The sequence below is a fragment of the Polistes canadensis genome, unplaced genomic scaffold, assembly GCF_001313835.1.
Source record: "Polistes canadensis isolate GaletaPanama2010 unplaced genomic scaffold, ASM131383v1 scaffold_74, whole genome shotgun sequence".
In the NCBI taxonomy this organism is placed as follows: Eukaryota; Metazoa; Arthropoda; class Insecta; order Hymenoptera; family Vespidae; genus Polistes; species Polistes canadensis.
Genome location: NW_014569621.1, coordinates 443,720 through 462,295, shown reverse-complemented (window position 1 = coordinate 462,295; position 18,576 = coordinate 443,720). Strand labels below are relative to the sequence as shown.

At 30.6% G+C, this 18,576-nt stretch overlaps 1 protein-coding gene and 4 non-coding genes across 13 annotated transcripts in view; 2 read left to right on the top strand and 3 right to left on the bottom strand.

Annotated features, from left to right (window-relative positions):
• LOC106786434 (NAD kinase-like) overlaps positions 1–18,279 on the bottom strand; it is a 29,372-nt gene extending 11,093 nt beyond the window's left edge. Inside the window, exons 1-3 of one of the 9 annotated variants that reach the window (XM_014747831.1) lie at positions 17,836–18,279; positions 15,071–15,115; positions 431–514 (exon numbers count right to left, since the gene is read on the bottom strand). In XM_014747831.1, the coding sequence (XP_014603317.1) occupies positions 431–514; positions 15,071–15,115; positions 17,836–17,948 (242 nt within the window). In that variant the 5' untranslated portion in view covers positions 17,949–18,279. Of the gene's footprint in view, positions 1–430; positions 515–5,489; positions 5,691–6,768; positions 7,570–9,006; positions 9,238–13,351; positions 13,615–15,070; positions 15,116–17,835 lie in introns of those variants that run through there. The other 8 variants (XM_014747827.1, XM_014747829.1, XM_014747832.1 and 5 more) reach the window with 8 other exon arrangements.
• On the bottom strand, positions 6,522–6,593 carry Trnae-uuc. The gene has a single exon. It is a non-coding gene; the product is annotated as a tRNA-Glu (tRNA).
• Positions 12,288–12,359, top strand: Trnag-ucc. Its single transcript has one exon. It is a non-coding gene; the product is annotated as a tRNA-Gly (tRNA).
• Positions 12,906–12,976, top strand: Trnag-ccc. Its single transcript has one exon. It is a non-coding gene; the product is annotated as a tRNA-Gly (tRNA).
• Trnag-ucc lies at positions 15,923–15,994 on the bottom strand. The gene has a single exon. It is a non-coding gene; the product is annotated as a tRNA-Gly (tRNA).
• Positions 18,280–18,576: the final 297 nt, after the last annotated feature.

Below are 18,576 nucleotides of genomic sequence, written 5' to 3'. Positions count from 1 at the left end.
AAAAGAAAAAGCTTTTAGATTTATTCGTACACATAAATCTATGAATAACAACTCGATGGATCACCAAACGCAACAACCTCTGCGTGACGAGATTTGAACAATCGGTATTGACTGTAATATTTTTTCTGAAATGATTTTTTTGTATTATACAGTGTAGACATTACCGAACTAAATGGCTGGCATTTCTTTTCTGTCGTTAAGTTAATTTAACTTATAATGAATTCGACATTAAATTTTCAATGAATTGTTAATGATTTGTAAGAGAATAAATTATAAGTCGCGATCGTTATTAAATAACACGCAAAAAATCAGTTACATAAATCTACTTATTGTTAGTTTTTCTAACATTTCATTCAGTTTTTGCTTTTTCTGATTCGCAGAAAATTCATGTGATGATTAATTTATTAAAATAATAAATCAATTTACTCACATGACCATAGCCGAGTTTTTCATTATACGCCCGCATGGTCCAAATTGTTGTATCGGACTTGGTGCGTTTAAGCTTCTCGTTCTCCTGTTAACAAAAAAAAGAGGAAAAACAAAATAAATAAACATTAATTAAACACACGAGAGTAAATCAATTAGAAAATAAAACTCGATATAAATGATAAAAAATAAATAATAAAAAAACGTTGTCGCATTAAGGAGTCCGATGATTACTGTGTTTTGCAGTAATATAAAATCTAGAAGAAAAAGAAACAATTCTTTAAAGAATACATATCACGGAAACTATTCTATAATTTTACGAATGCAATGTAAGAACACGTAATCATATGTTTATTGCTTTTATTCATGAGAATTGATTATTCGATACGATGACTAAAAATATCGTAATTTAACGCAACTCATTTGCATTTGGATTATCATCTTTTACCGATTACCAATATTGTTGTTAACGAATCTATGAAGATTTTAATAGTTTGACGATTATAAAATTTCGATTAATAATTGTTTTGTTATAATTTATTTTTTTTTTACTTATTATACCTCAGCACGCGATTTCGTGGAGAATTATCCAACGATCCTTTGTCGGAATGATTTTCAAATTGATCGACGTTATCGAAATTCCCATCTAAATATCCATTAACAAAGTTTTCGCGTAACGGCGACACTTGATCGGTCATTTTGTAAATGATCAATTATTCGCAACACTTTTTGTTTCTGTTTTTCTTTTTATTTTCCTTTCTGTCTTTTTAGTTTCGGTTGTTCTTTAAAAATCTGCATCAACGAAAAAGATCATTTATGTGAAACATTTTAATTTTCGTCTCGTACGTGGAATAAGTGCAAAGCAGAAGAAAAAAAAAAGTTGCTAGAAAAATCGAAGATCGATCGTTTAATAATTTGTCATTGTAACTTTAAGATACCGCTCGAACTTCTACCGACTAACCTTCAACTTGCGTGAACCGTGCTTTTTAATTTTTATTTTTCTTATTCATATTTTATGTTAATATCGTCATCTCAATTATCTCCATTATTTTTCTTCTTTTTTATGAAAATATGTTTTTTTTGTGTGTTCGTGAGTCAATACCGCCTGTACATATATGTACTATGTAATCTAATTATATAATATTATGAAATACGTAGTATATCTAATATACCTGTTTGTAAAAAGATTTGTAATTTTTTATATAATTAATTCACGTTTAAAAAATATCTTTTCTAAATAAAATATTTACATAGAAATTACTTGAATTACAAAAGGGGATGAATTTGAAGCGCAAAACCTATATAGTATACTAAAATAATTTGAATTAACTTAATCGTATAATGTTTTGAATTTGAACCCTTTTGTTATTCGCGTCCCATATATGGGTCATCCATGGAAAGATCCCATCTATTCGTATAGAAGTCTTACCATGCAAGGATATAAATATACAAGCGAATTTATAAGGAACAATACTCGCCAAAGCATACCAAAACGAAAGCGTTAAATTTGCAAACAATATTGAACAATAAATGATTAAATTTATATTCGATTTTGTATTTACATAAATTATAATTTAAAAGAAAAATGGGAGAACGTATATAAAAGATTAAAACACTTGTTTGTGGATAACAATAAAAAAAAGTGACAAACTATCAAAATTCTTTATCGTTTGTTCGATATTGCGAAATTTGATTGATCGGAGATTAAAAGAATTGCACAAAATTTTGACGAGTCGAAAAATGTTTTATAGAAAGGACAGGACATCGTAGAACAGTTTTACGGTAAGATTTCATTTGACAGTACTGTTGACCCGTTCAAATTACATCCAACTTCGGAATGCCATTATGCAAGTGTGAAACGAGCTCGCACGGTGAAATCGGAACACCGTGTCGAGCAATTTAGCAAGTCTTCCAACCCGTCTGGACTCGGTCGATACAAAATTCTACCTTACCGGTCAGATATGAATTAAAAAAACCTTTAATTATCTCTTTTTTTTTAATTCCTGATGTCCGTTAATAATTTATAAGATTTTATATCGAGTGTGTTTGTTGATGATTAACAAAGTCGATGATTGTAGAAGATTATGATCAGTCATTCGTAATAATATAAGATACACTTTCTTTTTCTCAAAATTCCTCTCGAGACACATTTCGAAACGTAATTTTATATTTATAGATCATTTTAATAATCATCAGAGATCAGAAATCATGTGCTCGATCAAATAGATTAATTTGTCTAATAAATATAAGCAAAAAAAAAGGGAGAGAGTTTATTGATTAAGTATTTTGATAAAAAAGATTACAGTTATTAAAAAGTCCCCGCTTTTTTTTAAGTGTTTTTATCTCTTGTAGTCATCGCTGACGTTGTTTATCGTTCAGTCATCGTTGACGTTATTTATCGCTCAGTCATCGCTGATATTATATCATTATCTTGAATGAAAGTTAGTCCTGCAAAGATTCCGCGCCCGCGTATCGTGCATCTTTATTAAATTCGACAGATAAATAATAAAAAAAATAAAAATAATCTCTCTTTTAAAAGAAATAAAATACTTTTTTTTTTGTATCAATTGTTATTATCGAAAAAGATATTTGGAGATAATTGTATACGAAAAAAAAAAAAAAGAAATAAACAGAGAAAAATGTATTCGAAAAATTGAACGCGTCTCGCGAATATATTTAAAAGAAAACGTGACCATACAAAAGACTCCGATAAAAAATAAACAAAAAGATAAGAAATAATCAATTAATCTAACGTGAAAGTTTTTTTAATCGATCGATCTTTTCTTATTATGAATGATAATTTACATATAAGAGAGAGAGATAAAACAAACGTGATATGTTAAACTTTATTTCCTTGAAATTTCGTAGATCGATGATGATTTTGTTTTATTTTTAATGACGTCACGTCACTCGTATATAGTAACAGCACACGGAAAACAACAAAATGGCACTTTGAAACTTCTTAGACGGAATATTCGTAACAAACGATGGACCGAAAACGATGCACTCGAGATTTATCGGTTTTCCGAAAGAGAAATTAAACAAATAATGTCAAGAAAAATATCGATTTGTAGTAACCGGTGAGAGAACCGGATCGGAAGATGGCTGTTCGCGGAATGACGATCGTTCGCCCTTGCTTACCCGGATATTGTGGCTTTTCTTCCACGTGTAGATCGGTCGGTAAGGATGCTCAATTTTACGATCACTAAAAAAAGAAAGCTTTCATGCAGGACACACTCGAACCTGTCTTATAACTTTAATCAAATTCGCTTTCGTCTAAAATGTCTTGGTTCTTAATAGGAAAAAATTGTCTTTTGTTTTTTTCTTTTCCTTTTTACTCTCTGAAAGAAAAATGAAATTTATTTCCGGACAACTCAATGCACCACACATTGCATTATTATTTAAATGAATGCTTTTAACGTGAAACATGTTTTCTCATCACAGATGTTTGTACACATATTGTGTGTAGAGTGATTAGATAGTAAACAGTAGAAACGATCAACAACACGGTTACGCACGATCAAATAAGATAATAGGGAAATTTGTAATTAATTATCATTTCGCAATAATATTCATATAAGTCTTAAACACATTTGAATTGTTCCATCTAATTAACGTTGTAAAGAATATTTTTATTTCTAGTTTCACTCGATTGGTAAGTATATACTTTCGAGCACTAACTTTCTCCCTGATTGAGAAAGAAAGAAACTCGCAGAAGGTCGTAATTGTTCTTCATGGTTTGAAAGTTTTCACCTGTACGCGAGTAATCAAGAAAAATGAATTTTGAAAAGTAAAAAGTATATCTTAATACAAAACTCTTTGTTATTTTAAAACAAGATCATTATGATCTAATTTCCATACGCGAAACGTACAAATATTAATAATAATTATTATTCTTATTAATAATGTTAAGAAAAAAATAAAATTCGTTCGATATTATTATTATTATTATTATTATTGTAAACTAAATGTTAAAAAATGTATAAATAAAAATTCTATGTTTTATTTTTCTTTACACCAAAAGAGTAAACTAATAAAATAATGATAGTAAAATATATCGATAGTTTTTTTAATAGGCAAAAAAGGTAATAAAGTAAAAAAAATAAGAGAAAATTAGGTCGAATCGTTTTGAAAGATTCCAAAGGTTCCAACAGAGAGGAACAACATTGGACGAATTAACTCGAACGAACTCGAAAAGGAGAAACGCAAAAAGTTTGGGGTCCGGTTTGGTAATCGATTGCATCCTGCGAATTCTTGAAATTCTTCAGAGCTCTCTTAAACCAGGCACCACCTATAACAACGATGCTCAAAGGAGAAGTTGTTTCTCTTTTCATGGACCGTCGCATCGGCACCATTGGTCTGTACGTTCGTTCGTTCGTTCGAGGGCATCGAGTAAAATCCGAAGCAAACACGTACATTCCGTAGCAACTGAACGCGGCGAAAGGTGAACGCGTTCTCGCTTCTCGCTCCAATAAAACGAGCAAACAAACTAAAATACGCATTCCCCCCCCCTCCCCCTTATATTGGCCGAAGAAAGAAACCTCTGCATCCTTTTGCCCCCCTGCCCGCCGCCTTGCACTCCCCATTCGTCTTACGTACAGCATCACCAGCTGTTCTCTTTTTTAAGATCCCGATGAAACACCATTATGCTAACATAAGACACTCTTAAGCGAGTTATTATTATTATTTAATATTTGCCAAACGATCTTTATTTTTATCTTCAATTATATATATATGAATCTCCGTATATAGAATATAATTATTATTTAACATTAATTTGTATTATTAGAACGCAAAAAGTTCTAAATATTTCGTTTTAAACGTACACTTATATTTAATCGACACACACAAAAGTTGAATAATTTCAAGAAAATTAATTTATTTGATTGACTAGAATATTATTTTGTGTAAAAAATTAGTCGATGTAAAATGTAGGCTAAGCGTATCGGGTGTCAAGTTTGGCAACGCTCGAGATAAAGGTAAAAAGAGATAGAGCGTGTATATGTATATGTGTGTATGTTTGTGTGTTGAGAAAGAGAAAGAGAGAGTGTCCGGGTTCGTACCTCAGCTCGGCCTCGTCCATATTTTATGTACAACTAATATAACCAGGAAGACTTTGTAAGAAAATGTTAAGTAGAGAAGAACGGAAGACACAACAGACGAGCTGATGACGATCGAAGAGGATTAAGGCACGTACCCGTAGGGAGGAACTGGAAAGAACACCGACTGGGTGGGTTCCTCGTTTTGACACTAACCAAGCAAGATGACGACAACCGGCGTCACGACGCCTGAGCGTCGTTCGAGTTGCGCTATCGATACAACGCATGCGTCGTAAACCTTGCACGACCAATCAATTGCTCCTTTCGAAACCTTACCCCCCTTTTCCTCCCTTTCTTTCTTTATATTTTACTTATGATTTCGAGTCATTTCACTTCGAGAAAGTTTACGATCCTCAAATGAAATTTAATAAAATGAATATTCTTTTTTTACAGAAATTATATATATATAAAATTAAATTGGTTCGTTATGAGTATTAATTTAAATTAAACTATCATCTTTTTTTATTTTTATTACACGTGAATTATATTGATATGTAAATTTTTAATACATACAATTTGTGCTAATTAAAAAATTCTTTCTCGCGTATTTTATACAAAAATTGTTAAGTAATAGTTAAAATATAACGATTGAGTAATAATTTCGTTCGTTTAAAGTTGTTTTTTTGCAAGTATCATCATTTTTATTGTCGTTACTTTCGATTAATAACCGAATGAGAGAGTGTAACGATCAAGTTAACGCGTCCTGTCTCCTGTTTCGATCGCGAATTGAAATCGGATTACGTTTCTTCTGGTTAATTACGAAATAGAATGAATACAGTGCCTTGTTATGAATATTAAATACATATAGCATTGCTCCTTTTTTCTATACAATTACTTTCGATACGAGAACGGACAACAAACACATATTTTATTCTATTTTATAATAATAAAGACATTATTAAATAACAATTATTCGTGTTTTTCGATGCAAGAGAGTAATATTTCTTTTTAATGTTGTAAAATATTTTAAAAAAAAAAAATAAAACAAAAAGAATATTCCGGTACCGGGAATCGAACCCGAGCCTCCTGGGTGAAAGCCAGGTATCCTAGCCACTAGACCATACCGGATTTGTTGACCACGATACTATTTGCTTTCGATATTAGCTGAAAATGAACTTTGATTCCACAAAAAATATTAAAATGTTTATAATATTTATTTAAATAATACTGAAAATCGCTAGGATATACGATTAAATAAAGAAAGAATTAACTATATTTCAAAGTTTTTATAGTTTTTACTCACGGCCAAGTGCCGGAACGTTTTCTTCGCCTAGTTTCCGGACTTTGATCATAATCATCAAAATAAATGCCATCGGTATCATTGTTCTCGGAATTAACAGCTCCACCTTTCAATCCAATCATGGATCTCCAATCGAGCAATTCGCTCACACTCCGTCTTCGTGGCTTTTCTTTCACCATTTCCATTATCCATTTACGTCGCCGTTTGATTTTAATCCAACACCTAGCTCATTAATGATATCCTTGAAAATAACAAATCATCGGTCGTCTTCCAAAACTTTCTTCCTTCTTCCATTGTACAAATCTCACGAATATAGAAAATATCACAATTTTTCTGACAGTCGATTGGGACAAATCTTGAAATCAAATTTCTTGAACGATAAAAAAAACTTTGTAGAAAAGGTTGATGTCTAAACGAAATTTTAAAAAATCCCGCAAATTCCTCTTCTTGAACAGGTATCGCATCTACGTTGTTTCACCGATCAGCTGTTCAAAAATCATGCAACTTAATTGCGCCAGTTTCAAAGATTATGAAATTGTTTGGGTTGTTAATCGCGTTTACCGATAACAATTCTTACTCTAAATCTCAAAATCATTTAACATTCTAACAACAGACACTTCGGACGTCATTTAGAATTTTGTTGCGCGTTTCAATGCGTCAAATAGTTCTTCTTTGCCATCGAAATGAAAAGTTCAAGTGATTAGAACAACAATTTACTATCCGACGAACGAAATTACTTTGAAAACAACAAAATACTTTGAACTCGTTGAATGGATACAACGTTTCAGAGACTATTGTTTTATAAATATTAATTAATCGAATACTACAAATAATAATTCCTTTCCTTTTGAATATTAGAATTTCATATTATATTCTTTCAGAATTTTAGAAAATATCCTTGAAAACATAAAAACTCGAATCGGATTATTGCATTGTACGTAAGTAAATATGTATGTGCATACATATACGTATCCTAAAGTAGTTACTCAAGTGCGTCTATTTTCATATCGTTTTACAGAGAGTGTTATGTGTGATATATATGTTCGTGTGTATGTGAGTTCGTTCGTTGCTTGCGCACATGCGCTCGACCCACTTCTTTCACACTCGGGAAAATTTCACTCCACGAAGTTAACCCGAACCACGTTTACTCTCTATCGATAATGAATAATCGACTTCAAAATCGAATCAAATAGATGTAACACGTTTTTTTTCTCTTTCTTTTTATCCGTCTCTATCTCTTTTTCTTTGGGTTCCCATATGCATATGTATTTATGCATCTACGCGTACTCTTTATCACTATCGTCGAAGGGTTTCGCTTTCAACGAGAGTTCTGTTACCAACGTTCTACTTCTCTTTTTTATTTTTTTTTCTTCTTTCTCTGTCTTTCTTATGTTAGTCGTTTTTCTTCTTCCCTCACGGTTCGCGGTCGATCGATCCCAAAAGCTTTTAATAATTCCGCTTGCTCGGCGAATTTACGTTTATCGTTGTAGATAAAAGTATAACGTTGAAATTATTTACAAATGAAATAAAAACACTCCTTCGTATATATCCTTTTTATTTCACGATATACCAGGTTTTTTCTTTTACTCTTTCCTTTTTTATTAATTTTTTTCTTTTTGTTCTATAATTCGCGTTATAATCAAGGATGAAAGAAATAGGATTACGTAATGATTAAGAAATTCTATTTTCAACATTATGGCAACTCGATGCCGGATGTATTGTAAGATTAATTGCGTTCGAATGAAAAAAAAAAAGAACAACGAACCCTAACGTTCTATAAAATCAATCTACGTGTACTTTACAAATGTGTAACGAACAAAATAATGGAATTAAATAGTTCAGACGTTCTAGATTCTTGTAATACTCTTAACTTGAACGATTAAAAGGAAAAAGAAAAAATAGTGATAGTAAATGACGTCAAAAGGGATAGTTTTATTCTCGATCGTACAACACACTCTGTAATAGACGATCGAAATAGTTGTACTTTAGACTAGTGCCAAAAGAAAAATAACGTTGACCTCGAGTAGTGATCGAGGGATCTGTCATTAACACTCGAGAGTCAAGATCGAAGAATAAATCGATTCGAGTTTAGAAATCAATGATATTATAACGAATTATCAATTATTTTAGCGCGTTGGATCGAGAAACTCTTCATTTCTTGTTATATTTTTCTTCAAAAAAAATTCCAAACTCTTCCATCGAATTTAATAGCATAGAAGATATGAATTTGTGTTCACTTACAACACGTGACACGCGAAAAAAATTTTTATCGATATCGTACAAACGAAATTTATCATACGTGAAATGTAACATCTGGTTAAAGTAAACGATTACATTGAATTAATTTCATTTCACTTTCCGTTAAGTTTGAACAACAACAAAAAAAAGATACAAATACAAGAATACGAAGTCTTGGCACATTCATCCGCTATCCTCGAGAGCCGAGACTTTACTGACGAGAGGCGATACGGTGCAGCCAGTCTTACTACGTATATACATGTGATATACATGTGTGAGTATCCTGTATACGTAAATTCGTGTGTTTGTATATATACGTAAACGTACGACGTCCACTTTCTAACTCAACCAGCTCACTACCACAACCAACTCTCTTACCCAGTGTGAGATCGTAACTGTAACTTTGATTGATAAAAGGAACATCAACTTTGATCTTTGATAGGCCATCTAATTAATGCATTTTTTTATTCTGTATAATACTTAATTAACCAAATTTTTCTTTTTCTTTCTATTTTTTAATTTAATATTAGCACTCTACCGCAACGATTATTGCATAACTATTTTTACAAGAACATTCAGAATTATTGGTTATTGATAAAATAAGATATGTAAGGAAAAAGCAAAGCTTTATTAGTATTTATTTGATTTTAACTCAATGTCGATTTAAAGTAAAGAAAATATTGTTGAGAAAAATGATTTGATCTCTCTAAAAGAGTAATTTCATTTCACGCACTGTTGTTCGTACACGATCGTTAAACGAATTTCACTTTTTCTACTGTACACGTAAGCATGTGCACGGGCTTTTTCAGACACAATTTCAATCACTGTTAATTTACGTATGGTATATTCGGTTATTCTGTTATTCCGTTACAACAAATGATAAAAGTGGTGCTTGATTTTTATTACGAGGTTAACTGTTACTTTTTCAGTCTTTTTTAATACGCTGCTTTGTTCTTCAATTCTTTTAGCTAGCCTGTCCTTCAATAATCCTTCAATATTCATAAACTCCTTCTGATTTTTCTTATGAACTCAAGATAATAGCGTAGAATCAGTTATTCCTAAATAGACGCAGGTGACGGTTTTTACGATACTCAGGTTTTATGACACTTAACAATGGAACTTGCTACCCTAACGCGAGTTTATTGTTAGTAATAAAAAAGAATCTTCTATCTCTCTGCTATAATCTTACGATTAGTTTTAGAATATATATATATATATAATATATATAAAAATAAATGAGTCAGATAGCTAAGGTGATGAGTTCTCTGGAATAATTTTTGCAATATATTTTTTGCCTAATTTACGACGCAACACACAGAAATGTTTCGTTAATCGAAATCCAAACTTGTTCCAAACCTCTAAATCATTTTACATTCTAGCAACAGACATTTCCAGACGCGATTTAAAATCTCGTTGCGTTTTTATCTGCCACGGCATCAAAAATAAAAAAAATGAAAGTAAATTGAAGTTAGCATTTTTGTTATATTTTGCTTGCTTACTACTGTAAAGATCTTTTATTCATCTTTTATTCATCAGTGGGGAAAAAAAAATCTGAAATTACTTTCGTAACAACTGAATATTAATATTTTTATCCCAAAAGAAAAAAAATAATGAAAAAACGAAAAGAACAAAAAAACTCATTTAACTTCAATCAATCATTTTGAATAATTTTAATAATTTTAATGTTAATCTCACAAGTGGCTTATTTTTTTCAAATCAATATATGTGCATTTATGATGACTTGAAAGTTATCATAAATTATGTATTTCTTTTTTGTTTTATTTTGTAAAGCTTAGGCGTGTTGAAAAAATTCTAATCTATTTATGTAAGAAGAAAAAAAGAAAAGGAGCAAAAAATTCATAATTTTCAAAGAACGTCTTTTTGCAAGAGCAACATTCATTCCACTCGAAGTAAAAAGAACAAAAGGTACCGCTTAGCCAAGGCTGAAACTTGTCGTCTTGCTTGCTGCCGGAAGTCTCCACCTCATGGCAATACAGACTTCCGGCCAGTAAAAGCGACAATGGCCTCGAGTCTAATGGACTTTGTAGCTCACTGTTCGAAAAGAGAGAAAAAGAAAGACAAAGGGAGAAACTGAAAGAAACTGAGAACATTAGGTGCAGTATTCCAACGTCTTCATGCAAGTTAAATTCACTTGCGTGTCGGACTCGACCTATTTTCTTCAACATCATGTTATTCGCTGAGAACAACACTGGTCTTTCTTCAGTTATTATTAAAGAATTAAAAAAACTTAACTTTTTCTCTCGCGTTCACTCGACAATAATATTATCTCTCTCTCTCTCTTTCTCTCTCTTTTTCTCTTCATTATTATCCTTTAAACTCGTGGTTTCCAACACGAGCTATATGCTCCATAAAAAGAACAACTTGATTTTTTAATGAGGTTAATTCGAGAATGACTTATTAACGGTAAATTTTTTTGCTTTGAACTTTTGTTCTATCATTTGTCTCTGTTTCATGGACGGCCTTCTTGTTTGGAAGCTTGTTTGAACCAAGCTAATGATCTTTTAGAATTCCTCTAGGTGATTAATAGTTCACTTTTTTAATAATAAGTATTATGTATCACACAGGGGTGAAGGGCCATCAAGATTTTTGAGATGCTCAGGTATAGGGTATTCCCAACAAAGGTTGTGAATCACTGCTTTATACTGCTACATTATTCTCCGTTTCTTTCTAATCTGATCCTCCATCTTTCTATCTTTCTTTCTTTCCTTCTTTCTCAAGTTTCTCATTCACTGATGTGAGATATACAATTCTAATCCATTGTAAGTAGGTTTAAAAGACAAAAAAATATCAGTTTAATAGTTATAGAAAATTCTTTGTCTATCTAGTCGACTTTCAAACTATTTTATGATAGTCATAATGAAGGATTGCTTATGTCAACAATTATGTTAATAACGAAGTAAATACGTAGAAAACGCTTTCTATTAAAGAAAAAATAAAATACTCCAGTCGTCTTGCTTTCCATGAAAAGTGACGCTTTCTCGCTAAATGATTCATATTTATTATTATTATTATTATTATTACTATTATTATTAGTATTTTTATTATTATTATTACGAAAAGATTATTTCGTAGTCGTTGAAACGTGAACGCAATTTGTTCGAATAGCTGGAAATAATTGTGGATAAAATTCGCGATGGGATCGTAAATAGTTTTAATAAAATAATAAATAATTGGATTAGTGTGAATAATATAATACAAACAGAGGTAGAACATCTATAAATAATTGGGCTTGATTACGTTAACTGAATGCTAGAATACCAAGTGCGATGGTGGTGTAATGGTCAGCATAGTTGCCTTCCAAGCAGTTGATCCGGGTTCGATTCCCGGCCATCGCACGATTATTTTTTTTCCTTTTTTTTACTTGAATAAGAATATTTTTTATCGATCATCACACACAAATGTGTTTTTATGTAAGAAATTATTTTTGTTTTTCATATAAGACATATGATTTTAAATATATAATAATTGTGTTAAATGATGTTTTAAATATTCTTGGTAAATTGTTAACGTAGGAATAATATTATTTTTTTCCTAAACGAAAATGAAATTACGATAATATGATGTAAGGGATAAATTTGTTGTTTCTTTTATTTATCCACATCGTGCATCAACGTAATTTGAAACACGAACGTGACTCGTAAAGTAATAAAACGTGAGCGATGTATTGCGTCAGTTACTACGCGAGATGATGTAAATGTAATTCGTAAATCGCAATTCAACGATATTAATGTATAACAAAGGGAGTATGAAATATAACAAAAAAACTTCCACAACCGATACAAAATAATATTTTACTCGCAAATGTACAAAAATAATAATAGTAATTATTAGTAACATGGAAAGATGTACATATATGTAAATATGTTACAACCCGTGCAGTAGCACTGCTGGTGTAGTGGTATCATGCAAGATTCCCATTCTTGCGACCCGGGTTCGATTCCCGGGCAGTGCACATCTTTTTTTTTTTCTTTTATAAATACAAAAATATCGCAAATAAATATATTCAACATTCATAGAAAGCAACAACATACATCTCAAAACATGTACAAACATTTTTGCGATAAGTACGACTGATTACAATCACACGTATGTACACGCACGCTGGCGCGTGCACACGCATTACACATACACAAACACGTATTCAAATGAATTAATTGAAGTTAATATTGCGTTAAAAACTATTGCAATGATTTCGAATGAAATAAAATGTAAAATAGAAAGACAATAAATATTTGTAAAGATTCGAATATAATAATGAAATGAAATTCGAGCACGTTATCGATCATACGACTTACGTTCGACCAAGATTGTTATCTATTTTTTATACCTTGCAGTAGATTTGAAAAACGTGCTTGTTCTTCCTAAGACAGCCCTGTAAAGGACGCTTCTACCACAGAGCATCGCTAAATACCGCGCACCGTTCAACTGAAGGGGCTATGTACGTCGAACGTTTTCATCTTTCTTCTGACGAGTGTTTATTACACGGAGAAAGATAGGAAAATGTTTAAACGATAAGAGAAGAACCTCGATGATAACCTAACCAGTCTTATTCTTGTTCGATAACTGATATTGGCGTTTATGGTGCGCGCGACTAACTGAACGTTCCAGCTCATACACCTCTTCTCTTATCTCCTTTAGAAATACGCAACGTGAGTAGACAATATATTTTCATTTGACATTAAATTACACAATGAAACAAAGAAAAAGTAATTAAAAAAAAAAAAATACAATAATTGGAATCAAATGATTAACCCTTTTGTTACTAGAAACCCAAATACGGGTCGTCCATTTAAAGGTATCGTATGTACAAGCGACCCCTATATTATGAGTCATCTTTTTAAAGGTCCTACCGACCCATATAGTGGTCACGTGACTATACATAATTGTTTTTTAATTATACACATAGGCGTGCTTAAGCGTCATTCGTATAAGATAAACATGAAAAAGTGAGGAGACAACGATAGAAAACAAAATTCGTATCAGTTATAAACAGACTATACATTTTTATTCTTACGGAATACAGATAACGATATCATCAAATTTTATGATCGTGAATAGAGACAGTTCATCTAGTTATTACGTAGTTTTGTAAAAATTACCGAATACATTTTTATAAGATAACAAAATGTATTTATTCTACGAATGATCGGATGATATTTGAGTTGAGTTTGACCGAGAAAATAATATCGATTTTATCTTTGGTTTACATTCGATATGAGATTATTGCTATAATCATTATCATACGTTTGTGCACACATAACGTACGTGATACGTGTTAACACTCAAGTTCATGAAAAGTATTCGAACGGATAATAACAATTTTTGAATTTCTTTTTAACATTTCCACGGCTGATATTTGTTATCGTTAATTGTTTCTTACTAAAAACAAATATCTTCGTTAAATCTTCAAAATGTTTCTCTCTCGTGTTATGCGTTCACATGGAAATTGAAATTTTCATCTTTCGTAGAATTGTTATGAACGGAGAGACGAGAAAGTGGTTCTGGTTTTCTGAATACACTCAAACAGGACTCTTGAAACGAGTCTCTTTGCATAATAGATCCAGGACATTTAGATGCGAATTTAATCCGATAAATATTCCATTACGCGGTTATATGTTTACTGACAAATATTTTTTTGATGAAAGAAAGATCGTCGAAAATTATAGGACAAATATAAACTTAAACGATGTAATTAAAGATAATTGAAACTATATCGCCATATATAATTTTATTGGAAAATATTTAAAGGTAACAAATTCATGCTTTTCTAAATACTCGAATTCGTGCAATTTTCTAATAGACTCAAGTAACAAATACGAAAGTGCATTTATGATAAATATAAATATAATGTTTTATATATAATTTACTGAAATTACATAAATATATATTTCAATGTTTATATTTATTAGAAAAAATCATAAATGCACTCAAAAGAAAACTACTTTATCAACGGGGTAATTATCGACAGAATAGAATACGAATACGATTTGTTCATGCTAATGGCAGCAGCTACAAAGAACGGTACAAAGGTAGAAATCTAGATTACCTTCGTTGTTCCACTGGCTCGGCCAATAAAAAGAACTGCGTATTGCTTCAAGAGACAAGAAATAAAAAGAAATTAGTAAATTTGTGCTGACTTAACTTATCATTAATTACTTTTTATGTTACTTCCAATACTCTTTTTTTATCTTTGATTCTTTGACGATCCTCAAACGAATAATTTAATTTTAATGTGAATAAAAAAAAAAAAAAGTAGATATCCTTGACTTCGTTTTGTAGAAGCCCTTCGAATATGTCAATTTAAATTTAGAGATAAGCATCGAGCCCTGAAGCAATTATATTGATCTTATATCTAAAAAAAAAATGGAATAATTTTTTTCACCGTCAGACAACTAATATAATTAACTTAGAAAAAAAGATAATACATCAATACCGAATAATTATTATAAAATTGAAGTATATGTATACATATCGTTTCGTTCTGCTCTTGTAATTCGAAAAAAAAAGAGTATTGTTAGCAGTTAGAAGAACAAAGTCCTCGTCAAGAACCTTGACATGAATCATCAAACTTAAGTGGATTATATTTGTTCCTTTCGTAACTAATGTTTGCAACTAACGCGTTTATTTTTTGTTTTACATAAAGAAAAGAATTAAGTATACGTCAATCCTTATTTTTTTAAATAATGAAAATTTTAAATACATAACATTTATAAATTGAAATAAATAAAATGGTCTCTTCTTTTTCATTATAAAAATAAAAATTTATAAATCTTAAAACCGTAATTTATATATAAAAATATTGAAAAATAAAAAAATATCTTATAAATAAAATAATTTGAATGCGGTGATCGATGGAAATGAATTTTGATTTGGCAAAAAAAAGAAAAAAAAATAATCGTGCGATGGCCGGGAATCGAACCCGGATCAACTGCTTGGAAGGCAACTATGCTGACCATTACACCACCATCGCACTTGATATTTCATCTCATTCAAAGGCTTAAAAGCCAATAGAATGACATACATTTAATCCTTGACATTTAAATGAATCTTAATAATAAATAATGAATCGGTTACGAGCACATTTTTTCTTTGCATATTTTTGTATTATATGTAATTATTCTTGAAATATAAATGTTAAATTATGCAAGTTGTTTTTATCGTATCTTCTGTTGTCTCGGATAAATTATGTTTAATTAAGATTAGATAATATTATAAATTCTCTTAAATTATTCATTTTTCAATAACAATTTTCATGAAACGCGTTATTATTTTCCACGTAATAACCGGTCAATATATGTTAAGAAAAAACAAATAAAAATTATTTAATTATCATATCACTTGTAATAAAAATATCAAACTTTGGATATATAAAGCATAAATAAAAAGCAAAAAGAAATGTAACAATAATAAATATTCCGCTTCTATAATGAATTCTTAAGATAATTGGCGAATGATTTGTTTCTAATTTGTAATTCAAATGAACTTACATGTTTAAAAGCGAATGACACACTTACACAATTATTCCGATATTCTCTATAATTTATTTTTTTCGATACATGGGCGACGAGTAAAAAAAAAAATCAACGCATACGTGTAAGCGTTCAGCAAATAATTTACCGGCAAACCGTATTAAGTCACAAAAGAAACACGTTCATCGTGGATTTAGAACTGACTAATCGACTCCGAGTCGTTTGGTTTCACGTGGCAACTAATATATATACCGAAATATATAATAATAATAAATTTACAATTAGACAAATAAAATAGAAAATTCTTTATAAGAATCGATTAATGGTACGCGATTTTTAAAATAAATAATGATATTTGTCGTAACAGGGTCATAGTAACAATAGGACCCGGTAACATAAACTTTTCAATTCGCATTGACGAATAAACCCGAGAATACGAAATGGCGTGAAAAATAGCGGTATCGTGTCAAAGGTTAGAATGAAAATTAGTACCGTTGAATTCTTCATTCAATTTTTTGCGTAGAATACAAATATCGGATTGTTCGGAAAGTAATGTCGATTTTTTAGCACAAACATTTCATAAGCTGTTGCGTATATCGATATTTAATCTTATTTATTATCCCAAAATCAATTATAATTTTATATTAATAAAAACTATATTAATTAAAACTATAGACGTTATTTATACCCTTGTTGAGTTTCGATTTGCCCACTAGTTTGTTTGTTATCGCATCGGAAATGAAAAATCAAATTCAGCTTTGCGTCAGAATTGCATCAGGTTTTCCTCAAAGTATTGTCAGTGTTATTATTTTAATGGTGATAACGCGATGTAAGTAAAATTAATATTATTTGTTATTTACCGAGAGGATATGTTAAAAGAATAGTCAGTGTAAAAATCAGTTTTTGAAATTCCGTTAAAGTAATTTCAATTTGAAAGATGCGCCATTTTTGGGTCTTCCATTCGAAGGAAATGGCGGCAAAATAAATGCAATGACGGATACTGATGATCGCGTAACAACGTGAAATATTTTTTATTTCGGTTATTACCGAAAAGATGAATTTATCAAATTTGACAATTCGCCATTATTAGAAAAGTTTTAGATTCTAAATATAAGAAAATCTTTTATTTACGACTGAAAATAACGAAATTATCTTCCGAACAACCTAATACGTGCATAAATTTATTAATGTTTAATATATTATGTTCATAATTGTGCATAATTATTATATCATTATACATACATACATAAATACTATAGTTATTGAAATTAATACTGTATAGTGTACAGTTAAAAATTTATCTATCTAGTTAAAAATATTTATCTATTTCCTGTTATCTCACCTGAATATTTTCGTTCTATCCTGCATTCTGGAGACAACAGTTTTAGCCAATTTATTATCTTCGACCTCCAAACTTGCCATAGCCTTTGCTAATTGAAGATTTTTTTCCTCCATTTTCTTCCCACTTCCGTTTCCTTTTAATTTTTTTCACTAACTTTACTTTATCTTTTTTTGTTCGATGTGTTTATTCCGATGGTCGTTAAATGAAATGCAATCGTAATTTAAATACCAAGGTAAATACGAAAAATATATATATATATATATGAAAAGAAAGAAAATAATAATAATAATAACAAACAATTAAAAGTTTCTACTTCTTTACCAAAAGATGTCTCGTGGAGCACTGAAATAGTCTTGCGTACTACAAGTCGTCTTAACCTTAAACATGTCACTCTCCTTCGACTTCCCCTTCTCTTTTTCAACCTTTTTTCTTCCTTTATTTTTCTTTTCCTATCTTTCTTTCTCTACCACTTTTTATCTCTCTCTTTCCTTCTGTATATGCCACTCTCTGTTTCGCGTTTACTTCTAACTCTTTTCTTTTCTTACCAACACTAGCTCAGTCTCCAATGGTATTTCGTTTTAACTGGATGGTGTCATGAATATGTTCATCCTGTGTATGTGTAAACTTTATTCTCGCGCGAACAAAACATTTCTATTATCGTCCCCACGTAGGGCCAAGTCTGTAGGCTTTATTTATTTCTTCGTTGGTATGTACTGCCTTCTTCTCTATCGAACATTCTAT